We start from the raw sequence: 20,573 nt of genomic DNA, 5'->3' as shown, positions 1-20,573 counted from the left end.
CGCCAACAGAGCGTTGGAAATGTTCATTCGAACACGTTTTTGGTCTAACGTGAGCAAACGCGGCATCCAACGCGCGGACAGCTTTCTCATGTTTAAATGTTGATTTAATATGTGACAAACACGTTCTTTTGACATGTTCATAACCTCTGCTATCTCTCTCACTTTAATTCGGCGGTCGTCTAGCACCATTTGGTGAACTTTGGCGATGTTTTCGTCGGTAGTTGCAGTTTTTGGACGTCCCGAACGTTCATCGTCTCCCAAGCTCTTACGGCCATGTTTAAATTCAGCTGCCTAAAATTTCACTGTGGTAAATGATGGTGCAGAGTCCCCATACACAGAATCCAACTCATCTTTGATTTTTTGTAGGCGTATTGCCCCTCAAAAACAGATATTTAATGACAGCTCGATACTCGATTTTGTCCATTTTCATAAAAACACTCACATCAACTCACTCAAACGACAGTTACATAACAACTGCGCGTCCAAAATGGCTGAAACTTTGGTGAGTAACAGTCAACAGATGAACAACGAAATTCACTAGCTTTTATTTACGAGTGCTGCCATCTTCATGTTGAGGTCGGAAACTTTTCAGACCACCCTCGTAACTGCGCGCATAGAATGCTATAAAATATAATGTTTATCACTTTTTTGAACTTCTTTATGCTTAATTCTAAAAAATAATTGGCGTTGTAATAAATTTAAAATTCAATAAAATTCACATCGAGCGATGAGGCAACGGCGCGGCAGTTTAATAACACGAGGTACCAAGGTGTCCAGCAACCACCAATACGCAATTCAGTTGGTATCTGGATTCGTATCGGATTCTTTTGTACTTGTGCGTTTAAAAATTACTGAATTTTGCTTTTTGGTAAATACCTAAATTATTTTTAATACGTATGATTATTTGCACGACGTGCATCTATGGGTACTTTAATTACATATTTTTCAAATACCCAATTTGATCAAAAGTTAAGTTCCTGCTTTAAGAAATTCATAATGACTAAAATTCGAGCTAAAATTTAAACACAACACTATCTGCGTAGTACAAAATCGATACGTTTTATTTTATTTATTTAAAAATTGTCTTGAAATTTACTAAATGTTTCACAATGATAGTTGTTTACATTTTTTCCATAGGACAAGTCTGCCGCGTTGTTGTCACGTTGTGATGAAACTCCCCAATAAATACTCGCTTTATTTTGAAAACTGTTAATCTTATGCCCCTGTATTTTACAACTTCTTTGTTCATTTATGATTACTCATACTCAATTAATAGCAGTTAAACTTCTTACACCCTGTATATATTTACGTCTGATTTGTTTCACAGTCTACATTCATTTATATAGAAAGGTACCCTTGTTGTTTGATGTCCTGAAAATAGCAAAAGACAATTTAAGGCCACACTATATATTTTTAGTAGGACGCTAAAGAATAGGCGTGCGAATTGTAAATATGAGTCTGAAACAAAGGAAATATGTAAAATGGAGAATGGCAAACAGATAAATGTCTGATATTAGTGTCGCCAGCTAAATCGAGACACCTGGGATTCTTTTTTGTCGCTATCGATACGTCCGAGGTTTCTTTGGTTACGCACAGTTAGATCAACGGAAACTTTTTATACAATTTATTTTACTAAACTTTACAAAAAGAAAGTATCCAGTTAAAAGAAAATTATTATTTATTAAAACCTACTAACATAGAAATTATAGTGTATCTTTCAATTTTAAATTAAGGATTAAAAAACACTAGCTCTATAGTGTAATGCTATTTTTTATCATCATGAACTAAAAAACTAAAATTAAAATGATTGAACTGACATTTATTCAAAAATATAGAAAAAATCCACTTTAGTACTGAAATTTAAATTATTTAATGTATTTATTTGACATATGCTGTAAATGTTAGATTAAATACGAAATATAATGTAACAGCATAGCTAAAGTGTATCTTTTACTCTTGTAGGACTAAAAAAGTATTTTAATTATTGACACTATTTTTAAACTCAATGGTTTAAAATAACTACAATTAAAATGAGCTAATCTACTTAATTAACATTTTTGTCACAAATATTTAAGTACTTAATTAATATTCTGCAGCGATACTAAAGTTAATCTCGAATGCTTAAATGCACTTTCTGCTTTGTGAGCTCTTATCTTATCTGTGTCCTAAAATTTTAATTATTTCGCGTACCGAATTGATGTGCCACAAATTTTAGATTAAGATACAGTAATAGTGAAACTAAAGTCTAGTTTTTTAATTTTAAATTATTAAAAACCACTTTAGTTTAGTAAAGAATTTTACCAAAATCAATAATGTAATAAATGTAGCCTAGCCTATTTTAATGTTCATCCGGAATCCTCAACTCGTGCCGCAGAGTATGATTTAGGCATTTCACGAGCGTCCTTTCACAGGATGTTAAAAACTAATGATACGCATCCATACAAAAAGATACTTTCTGCTCTTTATCCGGGTGACGCCGTGCAACGTGTACAATTTTGTGAAACGATGTTAGTGCGATACCAAGAAGATCCACAATTTTTGCAACATATTATATGGACAGACAAGTCAAAATTTACGAGAGAAGGCATTTTTAATAGACACAATACTCATTTGTGGTCATCTGAAAGTCCTCATGTTATCCGAGAAATAAACTTTCAAAATAAATTTAGCGTAAATGTTTCTTGTTCAATTAAAGATAAACAAATTTCTTACCATATCTACGAAGAAAATTTAAATGCCGGCAGATATCTCAATATTTTGCAAACGGTTGTGGCAGATTTTCTAGATGATATACCTTTAGACCAACTAAGGAAGTGTTGGTATCAATTAGACGGGGCTCCATTTCACTGTCACAATCAAATCGATCAACAGCTGACTGAAATGTTTGAAGATAGATGGATGAGACGCCTAGGACCGTGGAATTGGCTAGTGAGGTCTCCCGACCTCACTCCATTAGATTTTTATGTTTGGGGAGTAATAAAGCAAAAAGTTTATTTTACTCCCGTTGCTTCAAAAGAGGATTTGATTGCTCGAATACGAAGAGCGTTCCATGAATTGCTGTTGAAATAGCAAAAGCGGTGACTGATAGTGTTATCTCTAGAATCCACAAGTGCTTAGCTGTTAATGGGGGTCATATTGAACACTTATGACTTTTTTAAGTCATTTTTTTTATTTTAGTGCATTATTATTTTCAACATACATAATTAAAATTGTGTATTACTATGTTTCAAGTTGATTTTTTAGAATTCTTCTTAACTTTATTCTGCCGATTGGTGGAAAATTGGGCTATGTCTCATTAAAAACTGTAAATGTTCTGCTTAGAATCCCATTGCAACGTCTGTGAATAAATAATAATAAATAACTGGTGACAGTTAGTTGTTTGTTTTGAAGTTTTGCTAAAAATTCCACAACTATCCTCGCAAGAAATTACATGATTTTAGGTGATTAGTAGATAACTTAAAAACTAGAAGGGAACGCCGATACCGTTCGAAAGAGAATAAAATTGTGTATCAGAATATAGAAAAAAATACAGGGTGTTCCATTTAATTAACTAAACTCGGCATTAAATTTCTAGCATCCTGTATGCAATTGAGCTACTTTAAAAGTATGGATGGAAAGCTTAGGGGTCTAGCTATCCCCCCTATAAATATTGTTGCTTTATCTTTCTTGCTATAAAATACACATGGATTGAAGCTAGTCACTGTTTCTTTCCATTTCTTTTAAATTAAATATCTCGAAAACGGTTAATTTTAGGAATACGAAAACTTCATAAAAGTCCACCTAAAATAACACGTACAATCCAAAATTGCAATAATATATAGGGTGTTCCATTTAAAATAAGCAAGTTGATGGCGACTTCCGGTATAATCGGAAGTGGTACGTGAACGCCATTATTTTAGTTGAGAAGGGTATACCCGAAAACCCAGTATCCCAAATTTTCAAAATTCAAATAGAAGTAGTCTCTGAAATAATTCTAATGGGCTGTCACCGTGAGACACCCTGTATGTTAAAACGTAAAAAGCATATTAGTTTTGGGGCAATTATACTATTTTTTCTTAACTTCAAGGTCAGAATAAACTAAACGTAATATTATTTAATATAATGAATTGACATACATGTCAGAAATGTTAATTGAAATATCTAATATACTGAAACAGCTGTGTAAAGGTAAATTTTATCATCAGGTATTGAAACACTACTGTCACTATCTTCCTGAATAACAAAAGTTAAAACAATAATAACACAAAGCAGACACGGTTTTGCTCATAAAAGTTTTGTTCATAGAAGTAAAGACCATAGTATTTCGCAGAGAAATACCACCACATACTACAGCTTCTTATAAATGTAAATATTCCACAGTTCTACAATTTCTGTACCGAAAGCGAAAGTAAAGGGATCCTACACACATAATTCTAACAGGACCCTTTCTCACATTTATTAATTCAGTCTTTTAATCGTTTTATATTTTCGCTTTATCTCTTAATCACAATAATTGCCTTCTGGACCCGCTTTACACAATCGCGTGCCTCTGGCGACCATTAAGGACAATATTTGAGTGTATGTGACGCTATGCCGGCGTGATTGCGGACCCTCTTCAGCAATGACATGGAGGACAGCTACCAGAAATTGGTTAGTCGCACACATAACCACCACTATTGTCTGTGAAAACACACCGAACTGATTATTCTTTGTCTCATTCATTATGTCGGCCACTCTGGTGTAACCACACTTTATTTTTTATCAACCGCAAAGAAAATGGAAATGTTAAATTGAAAATATATATAGTGTTTTACATACTTCTGTCATATAGAGAGTTCTTTAAGGGGAAGTCAGTTATAAAATGTCATTTGTGAATTTAGACCAAAAATTATGTTTTACACAATACTTAAACGATTTGTTTAAATTCTCTATTTTTTTTGGTAAAACTATACACTGTGCTAACAATTGACTAAGATTCTCAAACATTCAGAAATTCCAGGTCCGGTCTTAGTAAAGTTAATTAGATGGGATATAAAAAAATTAGCCTATATGTGATTTTTTCTTAATGTAACTAGAAATTTTACAAGAGGTCAATTGAACAATGAAATTTGTATATTTGATCTTTTTGTTACACTTTTGGTGAAATTTTGATAAATAACCAATTTTGATTTAAACTGAAAATTCACCATAAAATAATACATTTAAAGTGGCTATTAAAAGCAAAACATTTTTAATTGTAAAAGTTAGCACTGTCATTTTGTCTAATTTCTAGGGCAGTATTTAATAACTTTTGATTATTCTGGATGCACAATGACGTAAATAAAAATTCCACGATGATTTTAAGCTTTCTTATATGTTTCTGAATTTACAAAAATTTAACCCAAAAATGCATGTTTTTGAGCCATTTTTCGCGAATATCTCAAAAACTACAAGTTTTATTAAAAAAAATGATCATAAGCAAAAATTAAAGCAATTAAATAGCAAAGAGATTGCTTTTTTTATTTTTGTAGGTGGTATAGAACCCGAGTTTTGACTCCCAGAAGTTGAAGTCAATTTTGAAGATAGCTATAATCGAAACGTTCAACATCCTGTAGCGGAAAAATTAAAAGTTTTTCGAGGAAAACTTATATGACACTTATTAAAGTTCTTGAAAAGATCTTTAAATTGAGTGTTGGTAAAAGTCGTTAGCATGAAAACTAATGAAGTTACAATCAAAATAAAATGATTGTCTTGATTTTTGACGGAAAAAAATTAACGTATTCCTTTCGCAATTTACTTTATTTGTGTATTAACAGTAGATTCTGGGAATTTGAACGATTTTGGAAACCTAAATTTAAAAAAATATTTCATTCACTTTTGAATAAAATTTTAAAATTTTTTTAAAGATCGCCTTTCTTCAAAATATTTCAAAAACTAACAAAGTTATAAAAAAATAATTATAGAATAAGAAATTGTAAGTTTTTTCTTAATAAACAATTTGCTTTTTTTAAATTTTTGTAGGACAAAATTTGACTGAGTTATGACCGTTAGTTCAAAACTAAGCTCCAAGACTGCCTTTCCTGAGCCCTTTTAGCTTAAAAATCTAAAAAACGAAGGCTCAAAAAAACTGCAAGTCACAGAACTTAAAAGTGCTTTAAATTCCTTACAAAATGATTTTTTGAGTAAATTTATAACTTTAAAATTACAAAAGTTATGGTAAAAAAATTAATCGCATTTCTTTCGGATAAATTTTCGGAACGGGTAAATTACCATCATCTGTGTGTATTTTGGAGCACTTGTGAACTGATTTGAGTAAGTATTTTAATAATAAAAATAAAATTAAAAAAAAATGAATTATGTCATCATACTCACATATAATTTTTAGGAAATTTTTCTATAAGGGGTAGGGTTTTTTATGAGGGGTAGGTCTTCCATAAGGGCCTTTTGGGTGGCTGAAAAGTTGGTTTTCATGATCAAAAGTTTATAATTAATAATATAAAACATCTCAAGATTTCAATAATATTTTTTTGTTTATTATATTATTAAGCGATGGTTTTTAAGGGTTGCTACTTTATTTTGAGTCGTAAGCTTTCTAATGAATAACAAAAGAAATGCAATACATTGTGAATGCACCAAAGGAATATTTTAAACTGTTAAAAACTGTTTTTTTTTCTATTTTTTTGGCCATGGAAGGGTAGTTTTAAGGATTTTTAAGGGTTGAAAAGTAATCAAATTTCATAAATTATATTAAAAAAACATGATAGGAACTTTATCCAACATATTTGAACATGAATTGAATCTTTAAAATACGTAAATCTGCGATTTTAGCATTTTTTTCGTACAAGGGTAGTTTTCACCCCCAAATAGAAAAAAGCACACATCTAGACAATATAACTTTTGAAGTGGGGGTCAGATGAGCTTGTATTCAAATTTTCAGGAAAATCCATGCTATTCGAAAAAATTGGGAGCTTTTACCTTATTTTCGCTTTCAGTGACTGGACTGAAAATGAGAAAACAAGTAAGGGTCACATATTTTCATAACCTATTTTCAATTTGTGATGTAGATAAAAAGTTGGGAAACTCCCCAATAGTGCATTGGAATTCAATGAAACGTAGATATCAATATTTAATGCAACTTATAAACTCAGTAAATTTAAATAGAATAATAATGCAATAATAACCGTAGTGGGTTGTTTTGTTATGCCCCTGGGCATTTCACATTACAAATTTAGTAAATTAATTCATACAATTACATCAGAATATATTATTTGAAGAGAGGTACGATAGTAAATAACACTGACAATGAAATAAAAGGCGGATCCATTAAATAAAATGAGATTTATAGCGTTTTTTAATTATTTACTTCATTTTAGTTGAATTACGAGTATGTACCTACTAGGTACTAGGTACTGAAAAACGTTAATTCTCTGTAAAACGTATATAATTCTAATTCTGCAGTTTGCATGTATTAAAATTCATATACAGGGTGCCCAGAAATAAGTGCTAAAAAGTACAACAAGAATTTAGCTCATCAAAAGCAACAATTTTTGTCTAATAATTTTGCCTTTCCTTGTTTCGTACGTTACGTCATAAAATATTTGTAAAATTATATACAGCATGTCCACGGTTAGAGTGGAAAAGAGGGATAAAATAAAAATTGTTTCCCTCTCTATTTATTTTATTTTATTCTTCGTTTTAGGAGAAAAAGACATTCTTGATTAAAATTTTTGCTTGTTGGCATGAAGAACTTTCATCTTGCATGTACATGGTGATCAGAAAATCGGTAAATATAAAAATCGTTTAAGAATAAACTGCCTTTGTTTTTAACAATACAGAAATATGTTATTAAGGAAAGTTACTTAGATTTGAAATTTATATCATAATTTCAATTTGTGTACCAATCGGCCTACTTTGATAGAAACGGACAGTAAAACATTTTTATTGTTTATTTTACGAGAAAAAGACACCCTTAATTAAAATATTTTTGCTTGTCTTTGAAATGCGGTTGGCAAGGAGAAAAAAAAAGTTTGACAACAGCCGTCATAATGAAAAGCTTTTGAGTAATAGTGACAGTTATTCTTAATATACTTACGATGCAGGAAAAATTTATTTAAGTTCTTCATACCAATTATATTTGAATGATGAGGAAAAAGACAGTTTATTCTTGAACGATTTTTATATTTACCAATTTTCTGATCACCCTGTACATGCAAAATGTTGCTGGTATTCAAAACATAGGCGATTTCGATGATTCTTGGACAAATATACTACTGGCAAAGCTGTGATGCTGACCTGACATAATTTATTATTTTTTATGCATTTTATAAAAAAAATACAAAAATAAAATTTTAGAAGAAGGGAGCAACTTAAGTAGGAATTTTTATTTAAAAATCTCTAAGTTGTGTTGTCTACTTGAACAGTTTTTTTTTGTTAATAATTTTATAACTACTTTTTTTGTCTTACTGTCTTAGTCACATAATTACATACAATTGGGCACCAAAAGACTGCTAAAATCGCAAAACAAATGAAAACCCGTTCCATTACAGGCATATCGACCAGGTTAATTCAACAGAGCAACCCAAACAATTGACAACTTACAGAAGCGGACTAGGTCGATTTGATTATCGCTTCGGCGTAAACTCGAACGAGGGTAAAAGTTGATTTCGATGTGGTCTATAATTGGATTCTCTCTTGCACTCTACAACCCGATTGAGCCTTGCCGTCTTTGAATTCGTTCAAGACCGACGCCCCTACAGCAAATTTGAGAATCTTTTCATCTTGTAACGATTTCTTTCTTATCAGCCTTGTAAAAGTGAAGTACGTTCCGGTGTAGTTCTAAAACACTTTTCTTATCTCGAAGCGGTTTAAAAAGTTCCTCGGTGTTTCAGCACGTATCTGAAAGTTCGATTGGCAGCTGTGGATAACTTCTTTTCCATTGTGCTCTGAATATAAAGTTGTAAGAAACATTCCAGGGCACAAATCGTGTATCTGTTTATTTCATATTGTCAGTAATCCGACGTTTATTACATACAGAGGGTTATTCTCATAACATACTACCCGCCTTATGTTTTTTTGACTTCCGGTGTAGAAAAAATGTATTTTAGGAAGACTTTCACAACTTGTACTAAAAGTCCTTTTAAAAAAAAATCATGTAAACATATACAGGGTGGTCCGTAAGAAATGGTCCATAGAGTCATACTAGATTTTTTACTTCAAAATATTACGATTGGAGCCAATATGCCTTAATAAAATGTTGATAACAAAAAAGATACAGGGTGTCAAAGTTGGAAATTAAAAATTGAATTTTCGTAATAATTATAATATTTTTGAGTGTATGAACGTGAAAATTTAGGGGTAGATGTTTTTGTATACGAGAAATCATAATTTGTTATCTATTTCGATGTATCTTCTAGAGGGCGCCACATACGCCGTGTTTATGACGTAAATACGAGCATAATTTTTTTATCCACAACGTTAACGCTTCTTTTTTTTTTAAATCTTAAACCTACATTATTTTCGTGAAAAAATGGTATACTTGTCATTAGCTCTAGAAATTGTCCGTTTTCAAGAAAAACGCATTTCAACAATCTGCTGCATGTTTCATTACAGGAAATTTTATCGTAGTGTGCGACAATGCCAAGACAGTTTTGACAATTAGAAAAAATCATTGTGACAGCAATTATTTCAAATTGTATTTATTAATTTTTGGTAAAAATCAATTAAGTATTTAAAAGAAAATAACGAATTATGCCGAGACATAATAATTTCTCGAATTTGGAAATGAGAGATATGACGGTTGTTTATTGTCAACAAAATTTCAATGGACGTGCTGCGCAACGTGAATATTGCCGAAGATTTCCAAACAGATTGCAACCTGGTAAACGACTGTTTCAAAATCTATTCAGAAACTTAGGCGAAAGTNGATGCCCTTACCAGTACTCTTTGGTGGTACGAAACTGGCTGAATACAGAGTATCCACAGAGATGGGTGGATCATGGAGGTCCAGTTGGGTGGCCTCTGCGATCGCCTGATCTAACATCTTTGGATTTTTTTTGTTTAGGGATTTATTAAGGATGCAGTTTACTCTACGCCTGTTAACTCGCAAGAGGAACTTGTACGACGAGTCTGGAACGCTTCTCTCAGAATAACTCAACATCATTTGAGAGACGTTATGCGGCCTTTGATACGTCGCTGTAATTTGTGTGTAGAACGAAATGGCGGGCATTTCGAACAGCTCCTTTGAGGTCTATTTATACAATAAGTTGTTTTTCCATACCGTGTTGTTTTTTTTATTATCTTACAATAAACTGTGTGAATCAAAAAGTTTTATTTCTGTCTAAACAAAGCGAGATAGGAAAAAATTAAATTACAAAAAAGTTGTATTTTTGGTAGCTAAATCTGAGAAAAATTTCAAACTTACCAAAAAGCGGTAGCGTACCATATTTTTTTCTATTTTTATCAGACTGGTATCTTGTTGTAACGCCACTGGAGAAAATAGGACAAACTAAATTATGTGACAAAATGAGTATTATTATTATTACAAACAAAATTGCCAACTTTCAACAAAGTCTAAAAAGGGGTTTTCGTTTTACGAATAAAAAATCAACTTTCATTTTAAACTTGAACACTCTGTAAATCGAAAACATTGCATCTATAGATATATGTTTACATTAACTCTTTCTTAGAGGACTTTTAGTACAAGTTGTGAAAGTCCTGCTACAAAAAAAAAACGCGGACACCCTGTATATAAAATTGTAAAAAAATTTTTAGGTTAAATTGTTCAAATTTGTCACCGTTGCAAACCCTGTATATTTTTAAGACGTGGGACTCGTTAAAGTCATATTTACTCTTATTATTCTCTTGTCTTCGCAAAGGGGTGTTTTCTTCTTGATTCTTGGATTTCGGATTCAGTTATTTTTCAATATAAAATAGCCGAAGATGGAAAGGAAAAGACAGATAAAATTGAATTATGAGCTTATTGTTTTTATTCGGGTCAACGGAATGATCTCTTTATCCATTTCGTTTCCCAACTGTCAATCTCACGAACTACCTCAAATAAGACGGAACCCCAAGAACAATTCGAAAGGTATATGCGGCGACAACTGTGATCGATAAAAAAAACTATAGGATGTAAGGATATATAGGATGTGTGTCTGCCTTATTACTTTGCTTTATCCGCAAATAATAATCTTCTAGACGTGCAACTAAATCAGAAAAGAAAATAAACGAATTCGTTTGTGTGGTTAGGTTAATACGAGAAACATATATATTCAAAAAATATATGAAACTGTTTATTTCTGTATACAGGGTGTAAGAAGTTTGACTGCCATTACTTCAGCATGAGATAATCATAAATGAACAAAAAAGTTGTATATTACAGGAGCGTAAGATTAAGTTTTCAAATTACAGCGAGTATTAATATTGGGGAGTTTCATCACAACGTGACAACAGCGTTTAACCTAATGTTACACAGCTGATGCATACCACGTGTGCACGCGGCAGACTTGTCCTACGGAAAAAATGTAAACAACTATTATTGTGAAACATTTAGTTTTCAAGACAATTGTTTTCCAGTTTTTAAATAAATAAAATAAAATGTATCGATTTTGTAGTACGAAGATAGTGTTGTGCTTAAATTTTAGCTCGAATTCTCGTAATTACGAATCTCTTAAAACAGGAACTTAACTTTTATTCAAATTATGAATTTGAAAAATATATAATTAAAGTACCCAAATATTCACCTCGTCCAAATAATCATACGTATTAAAAAATAATTTAGTTACTTATCAAAAAGCAAAAATCAGTAATTTTTAAACGCACAAATACAAAACAAACTAGAACATACGAGTATGCTCAAAATGTCCACCACCATTCTCGATGCACACACGACACCTTCGAATCCAATTTTCGCTGGAAAACACCTCAAGAAAAGGAAATAGTGGTACGCAAAAAACACTCAGACATGGTCCAATTCCAGATACCAACTGGATTGCGTATTGCTGAACAGCTTAGTAGCTCGTTAACCGCCGCGCCGATGTCACATTGCTCGATACGAATTTTATCGAATTATAGATTTATTAGAACGCTAATTATTTAGAATTAAGCATAAAGAAGTAAAAAAAAAGTGATAAACTTTGTATTTTATGGTATTCTATGAACGCAGTTATGTCATTATTCCTTAATTAACTGAACTTTTATACATTTTGATTTTAGGCCTCATGTCATAAGTTTTTTTTGTTTATTTTAATTATTCTATCGTCTGTTAAAATCAAGCCAGTCAAACTTCTAATACCCTGTATATGGTTTGAGTTTAGAATATCAACAAGTCTTTGGTACGGATTTGTTTCGTTAGAATTAAGTTCATTTTTAATTAGCAATTAGTGAATTACACATCATTAGAGGTATTAAATAATCAGGGTGTAAATAAATATGTAAGTGCGAAAAATTAAAGATAATTTCTCCTTTGTATTTATATTTTATAAGTATTGGGAAAGCTACAAAAATGAAATTACGTGCCTATCCTTCATATTATCGAAAGGGTGTTTACTGGACAATTTATTCACGTTTCCTTTTGGTTGCAAGGGATGTAAGTAACTTCTGCAAATTATTTCTTGTGTAACTTTTTTTGCTAACATCAAAATAGTCAATTAAAGAAGCAGAGTTGTGGCGAGACAACTCAGCTTTGTCAGTTCGTCGGTCTTGTGCCAAAAATCAGATTACTGTCCTCCTTACTTGCCAGGCCTGACTCCTTGTGATTTTTTCTTATTTCCGAAATTAAAATCAGTGCTGAAGGGACACCGGTTTTAGACTATTGATGACATCAAAGCAAATTCGTCATAGACTTTAAAAGATTTCTTTTTTTTTCAGTAGTATTAACATTTCTAAAATGTTTACAATTCCTTAATATAAAACCTTAAATATTATTGGCATTACTAACCAGATGATTAATATGAGTAACAAATGTAAGATTAAAATGAAAGGAGATGCCTAAATCCTTTACACAATCACCTCTTGAAATTGCAATATCATTAAGTTTTAAGATAATATTAACTTTAAGCGATTTGGATTACACCATCTGCTAATTAAGTTGGCCCGAGTTTGTAAATATACAGGGTGTTTTTGAATGGAGTAGCCTAAATGATACCTACATTTCAAAAGAACACGATCTGCAAAAAATCGCCTTAGTAAAATGTTCACCCCTGAAGAGATATGGGCCATCAAAGTTTCCAAAAAAATTATGAAAATTGGCTGTAATTTGAAAACCGAACGAGGTACAAATAACAAATTTTTTACAGGTTGTTTACTAATACAGATGCGAGTTTTCAACTATTTTTCGAAAATTTTAACCCCTCGAAAGGGGTTGAAATAACCACCCCTCAAGACATTTTTTGCCATAACTTTTATATTTCGTAAAAACTCGAAATCCAAAAATACGCATTAGATAAACTGGTTCTTTTAGAAACTTTTACCTCTCTAGCAATTTTCCTTTAAAACTTTTTGGGAAACTGGAAAAATACAGCCGCATATTGAGGGTACCCGCCGAAGACCTACTGTTCGTACCCTGTATATAATATAATTTCCTTCACCCTCGGTACTTGAATAAATTATCTGCAAAAAGGATAATAGCAAGATTTAAAAAAATCATTAATAAGCAAGAGAAATCACAAATTTGTACCTTGTGGAATGCTAGAAGTAATTTCAAACGATGATGAACTAAAACCCAAACGCTTATCAAAATGTTTGAAATAAATCAAGCTATCTATAACGTTTTTAAACGACCATATTGTTGCAGACCGAGCTGCAGACGTGAAAAGTGACATCATCTTCTGCGGCTTTTAACTTTTAAAATTGAAATTTAGGAAAAAATCTTACAGCTCATGAAGTGGAGCTATTTTATACCTAATAGCTCACAAAAAACTGTCAATATTTCTTTTGTAAAGAATAACGCTGCCTCCTGAATGAGAAAGTTCAGCACATTCTGAAAAGAATAGCCCCTGCTTCCTGGTGTTTCTTATGCTGGTTGAATCACCGCCTACTGCGACTATAAAGGGACTTTAATGGGCAATAAAGAACAAAGTTGAAATTACTAATCTCGGGAATTATACAGTACTAACAAGAATTATGCTCTGCAAGTTTCAGGATATTTATTATTCATTAAATTGGCTTTAACTAGGACATTCTGTCTAAGTTGTACATCTCTGCGGAATAAAAACTTTAAATGACCATTAGAGCTCATTTAACAAACAATTTAATACACAAAAAGTGAAATTTACAGTTCCTTCAACTTTTATATCAAGTTAATTTTTCGGTCTGGATATTTTTGTCGAATATTCTCTTGACTGGTCTAGTCTAGATACAGCAAAAAGTAGAATCGCTAATATTTAACTTTCTTATTAAACTCGACAAAATTACCTGGAACATTGAATGAGGGTCAATTATACGAAGGTTACCTCTGACCTTTAGAAACCCACATCATAAGTTTGTTTTTCAGATTTTCTCGTGAAAACTGATATCACAAGTCGCGAAATTTAACAGTAAAGATATAAGCTTACACCGTCATTGTATAACCGAAATAAATAATTTAAAAGGTTACACACTTATACATACTAGACAAAAACGCTGCAGTAAATACTAGGTACTTTAAATTTTATTATAAAATTAACTTAAGCTGAATCAACGTTGACCGTTTGTTTTTTGTTCGTCTACCACCCTGTTCACGTGTATCCGGTGTAAAATCAAACCAATCGCGTAAACAATGATCAAGTACGTGCTCTGCGAAACTATTGGTCGAAACGGATTGAACGACAATCCCCATAACAGTTGCTATCACATCGTGTAATAGTTTTCACTTCGTGCGTATCATTGGCGTCTTTTTATTGCTGTTTTATGTTTTTTGGATTGATTTAAGGTGTCTAGCGGTATGTTTTAACTTTTAACAACATATAGTGCGTTTCTCTATATTAGATTTAAAAAGTTTAGAAAGTAATTAACTTACCTTGGAAAAAAATGCGACTATAGTCTGTTTGGAAATGAAAGAGAGTAATAAAACCCCGAGATAAGAACCGGCCATGGGCGTGGTAATATTTCGTTTCAGGTAATTATCGGGTAACACTAATGCTAACAAAAATGACAGGGATTGGAAAATCGACTATCTACAGACTTTTAAAGGAAACAAAAAATGAACAAGATACTGTAAATCCCCCAAAATCATCTACAGGGAGGTCAAAAGTCGTTATAGATGATTTCTTCAAAAATGTCATTCGCAGAAAAGTACACTCATTTTATTTTAAAAAAGAAATACCAACGCTAAACAAAATTTTAAGTGAACTTTCAGAGGACAACGATTTGCCAAAAATCAGTAGAAGCAAATTATGGGCCGTCTTACGAGAGTTGAATTTTTGCTGGGAAAAGCAGAACAGGAAGTCAGTTCTTATCGATAAAGATGAAATTATTTGTTGGCGAAGATCCTACTTAAGATCAATTAGAAAATTCCGTGACGAAGGGAGGAATATTTATTATCTAGACGAAACTTGGGTCAACGAGGGATATACTGTAACAAAAGTATGGCAAGATAAAAATGTAAAAAGTTTTCGACAAGCATTTTTGGATGGACTTTCAACAGGGTTCAAGGCACCTTCAGGTAAAGGGCGAAGATTAATAGTGACACATATAGGTAGTGCCAGTGGTTTTGTAGATGGCGGTTTACTTTTATTTGAATCTAAAAATACAGGTGACTATCACGAAGACATGAACGCAGATGTTTTCGAAGAGTATTTTACACAGATGTTGGATCTTATTCCTCCGGGGTCTGTAATTGTCATGGATAATGCCAGTTACCATTCACGGCAGACCGAGCGGACGCCTACGACTGCTTGGAGGAAAGCCGATATAATTCAATGGTTATCCGGAAAAAACATTTCTTTTGAAACAAATATGGTGAAAAAGGAACTTTTGACACTTGTCAATCTTAATAAAGATCAGAAAAAATATGTTATCGATGAAATGGCAACAAATCGCCAAATAACGGTACTACGGTTACCACCTTATCACTGTGAACTTAACCCAATCGAATTAGTCTGGGCGCAGGTAAAAGGAGATGTAGCGCGAAATAATACGACGTTTAAATTAAGTGACGTGAAAATTTTGTTAAAAAATTCCTTGGAACGAGTAACTGCAGATAACTGGCAAAGATGTATACATCATGTACAAAAAGAAGAGGAGAAAATGTGGGAACTCGATAATTTAATTGACGTTACTGTGGAACCTATCGTTATCAATCTAGGAGACGAAGATAATTCATCAGAATATTCAGAGGATGAATTTTAATATACCTACTTTTTTATTTTCTTTATTGTACATTTATACAACACTACATTTACTCACCATAATTTGAATTTTCAAAATACATATATTTTTGTGTGGAATAAAAGTCTATTCATTAAATTTAAATAAATATTTTGATAATAATATTGAATAATTTTATTTGAATTACTAAAAACCCTCTTAACCCGGTTATGATGCTTAAAGTAGCCTCATGTTTTGAAATGCTATTTTTATATTGTTTACTTATAAGAGAAATGGACCGAGAAATTGAAGCGGCATAGACAAAGACGGATTGTCGGGGATTAAATTTTAGCTACCTGCTACAATTTAGTATAGTCCGATCGCACAAAGTTTTTTTAAAAGTACACCTCATCCTATTCCGATAATACATAATATAAAAATGTTGCATATAAGCACCAGTACTACATTTATTTACGATTTGCATACATAATAAGCTTTTATTACTCTCTTTCATTTCTAAACAGACTATAGTAATGTACATAAATTAGGTTGAACGCAAATCATTAGTCCGCTTGCCGGTATCTTAATGGACAAACAAGAGAGATGATATTTAATATGACCAATTTATGATGACGTATCACTTATGGAGGAAAATTCCAGCTAATGAAATCGAATATTGCCGATATACTGAAAAATACGGTGGATATTAAAAATATTCTGACTTTATTTGCAACTTTGTAAAAATTGCTTTGTTTCTGTACTCATCCTACTGTCACACTAACTTTAAATCGATAAATTTCCAAAAATACAATTTTTTTGTAAATTCAATTATAAATTTACAGAATATGAAAATTTGGCTTAGAATTTCTGTAGTTTTTAGTGTTTATCAATTTTTTTTCCAGATGGCAATCTTCCACGTGGAGGCGCACCCGAACATCACGTGGTACTACCAGTGCGTCACCTACAACGTACTCCCATCGTACGCTCACGAACTGATGTACACAGTCTTTGGTATGGTGATGATGTACGCGCTTCCTCTGCTGGTGATAATCTACTCGTATGCCTCCATACTTATAGAGATTTGCAGAAGGACGAGGAACCCTGTAGGAGGTATGATAGAGAAAGGGGAATGAATTGTCTGATGATGCCGACTTAGTGAAAACGAGATAAAAGCAGTCATAAAAATAAATCAGTTTCAATTAGACTAGCGAAAATTTTAAAAAAAAATTGACATGCCAAATTTATATATTTTTTAAGTAATGTTACAACAATATTAGATTAATATACAGGGATGGCCAGAAGTACGGAATAAAATTCATATCTTTTGAATGAGTAATTTTTTTTTAAAACGCCGAAACACGTTAACTGATTTTGATTTTTTCCCATCTTTCGGTTATATAATAATTAATTTTTCTTCAACCCCCTAACCCCCAGCTACCCCTACTTTTTTTTCAAATGGAAACATAAGGCATGAGNTATTTACGATTTGCATACATAATAAGCTTTTATTACTCTCTTTCATTTCTAAACAGACTATAGTAATGTACATAAATTAGGTTGAACGCAAATCATTAGTCCGCTTGCCGGTATCTTAATGGACAAACAAGAGAGATGATATTTAATATGACCAATTTATGATGACGTATCACTTATGGAGGAAAATTCCAGCTAATGAAATCGAATATTGCCGATATACTGAAAAATACGGTGGATATTAAAAATATTCTGACTTTATTTGCAACTTTGTAAAAATTGCTTTGTTTCTGTACTCATCCTACTGTCACACTAACTTTAAATCGATAAATTTCCAAAAATACAATTTTTTTGTAAATTCAATTATAAATTTACAGAATATGAAAATTTGGCTTAGAATTTCTGTAGTTTTTAGTGTTTATCAATTTTTTTTCCAGATGGCAATCTTCCACGTGGAGGCGCACCCGAACATCACGTGGTACTACCAGTGCGTCACCTACAACGTACTCCCATCGTACGCTCACGAACTGATGTACACAGTCTTTGGTATGGTGATGATGTACGCGCTTCCTCTGCTGGTGATAATCTACTCGTATGCCTCCATACTTATAGAGATTTGCAGAAGGACGAGGAACCCTGTAGGAGGTATGATAGAGAAAGGGGAATGAATTGTCTGATGATGCCGACTTAGTGAAAACGAGATAAAAGCAGTCATAAAAATAAATCAGTTTCAATTAGACTAGCGAAAATTTTAAAAAAAAATTGACATGCCAAATTTATATATTTTTTAAGTAATGTTACAACAATATTAGATTAATATACAGGGATGGCCAGAAGTACGGAATAAAATTCATATCTTTTGAATGAGTAATTTTTTTTTAAAACGCCGAAACACGTTAACTGATTTTGATTTTTTCCCATCTTTCGGTTATATAATAATTAATTTTTCTTCAACCCCCTAACCCCCAGCTACCCCTATATTTTTTTTTCAAATGGAAACATAAGGCATGAAGGGACTCGTTGAAAAGCTTATAGAAAACTGAATCCAGTCATACCAAATAAACCAGTTTTATTTCATGCCTTATGTTTCCATTTGAAAAAAAAAGTAGGAGTAGCTGGGGGTTAGGGGGTTGAAGAAAAATTAATTATTATATAACCGAAAGATGGGAAAAAATCAAAATCAGTTAACGTGTTTCGGCCTTTTAAAAAGAATTAACTAATTCAAAAGATATGAATTTTATTCCGTACTTGTGGCCATCCCTGTATACATAAAATGTTACTTATATTTTCCCTTGGACTAAGTGTTCAAAATTTAAAAATAAATCATTCTTGTTTATACCTTTGAAACGCGTTATTAAATTTTTTTGGCTGGATGGCAAAATTAATATGCTTTAAAGATGTATGTTCACTGACTTTAAAGTCCAATAAATTTTTATTAAACGTTTTTTTTTCTGCTGGAATTATTCAGCGCATACCGCTTCATCTGCCTGATGCTTCGTTTTAAACGTTGTTCATTATTAAACTTTCCGGCATATCAGGATATCGTTTTCCACGTGAAAGGAAAACTGGGTTAAGGCTATATCTGCTAATGTAGGGGACGACAAAAAGTAAACGCAGGAACAAAAATTTATGATTAACTCATTTCCCAGACTTCAGCCGCGTTCATTTGTCATATGTCCTTTTTATCAGCAACAGCCTTAATAAAATGTCATTCGGTTTTTATTTTATTCTGGTGTGTGTAATGGTAATAATAGTAAAAATTCTTTGTTAAAAGTGGAAGTTGAAAATTTAACAAAAAGTATCCATGTGGATGGCGCTACATATCTTTTCATTTAACAAAGTACCACAATGTTTGTGCAGATGCCGCAACACAAGGTACATAGTACTTAATAGTTGTATTATTATTTCATTCATATTCAAGAATTTTTATGACCTCAGACGAACTAATCGCCCTATGAACGTGTAAAAGCGTATTCCCGCACTATGTACATGGAACATAAGAACCGTAAGAATTCGGTAAAGCATATATTTTGTTGAGACAGAGTTCTAAGAAGACCCCTGAGTCACTTTATAGAATTAACCCCATTCGACACCCGAGATAGAAAGACATTGGCAGAAAATTTCAAGGCGGTAAATTGTTACAGTAGTTCCGATAACAGAACTTTATTGGCTTATCCTTTTCTTGAAATTCTATCTCAACAAATATCGTACGGACTATAGCTTTGTCAGTGGACATGATAGAACTTTTTTTAATGTGCATACTTCAATATCAGTTTCTCTTTATTATAATTTAACACTCGTAATAATAACATGACAACACTCCAATTAAAAAACTAAACAAAAAACTGCCGAGGCAGACTTGTAATATATTTTGATTTTCGGAAAATATTAGCTAGTCTTATATGCGATGTTCAATTGTTTTTGTAAGAAATTAATTTTTGAAGCCTTCGGAGTACCATAGAAATTTAATGGGAAACTATTTTCCAAAAGTCTAAAAACAAAAAAGTTATCAATGTGATCAGTTTTTTGTGTAATCTGTACATACGTGTAAATATATTTTCAGTTCTTTATTCTAAATTATTTTCTTTAGATAAATTGTCAGATAATATTTGTTCAATGCTGTGTGTAAAATCTTTATAATTTCTTTCCGCTGTTTTAAAAAGACTGGAAGTCGCCATCAACTTGCTTAATTTAAATAGAACACCCTATATATTATTGCAATTTTAGATTCTACGTGTTATTTTTGGACTTTTATGAAGTTTCCCTATTCCTAAAAAAAAATGGAGAGAAACAGTTACTAGCTTCAAACGATGTGTATTTTATAGTAAGAAAGAGAAAGCAACAATATTTATAGGGGG

At 32.0% G+C, this 20,573-nt stretch overlaps 1 protein-coding gene across 1 annotated transcript in view; it reads left to right on the top strand.

Annotated features, from left to right (window-relative positions):
- LOC108907133 (gonadotropin-releasing hormone II receptor) overlaps positions 1-20,573 on the top strand; it is a 234,549-nt gene that overhangs the window by 162,215 nt on the left and 51,761 nt on the right. The window contains exon 6 of the mRNA XM_023454419.1: positions 17,145-17,352. Within this exon, the coding sequence (XP_023310187.1) occupies positions 17,145-17,352 (208 nt within the window). The remainder of the gene's footprint in view (positions 1-17,144; positions 17,353-20,573) is intronic.

This window comes from Anoplophora glabripennis, unplaced genomic scaffold (assembly GCF_000390285.2).
Source record: "Anoplophora glabripennis isolate ALB-LARVAE unplaced genomic scaffold, Agla_2.0 scaffold310, whole genome shotgun sequence".
Classification (NCBI taxonomy): domain Eukaryota; kingdom Metazoa; phylum Arthropoda; class Insecta; order Coleoptera; family Cerambycidae; genus Anoplophora; species Anoplophora glabripennis.
Note: the sequence above shows the minus strand (reverse complement) of the source record. Positions and strands in the feature narration are given on the sequence as shown.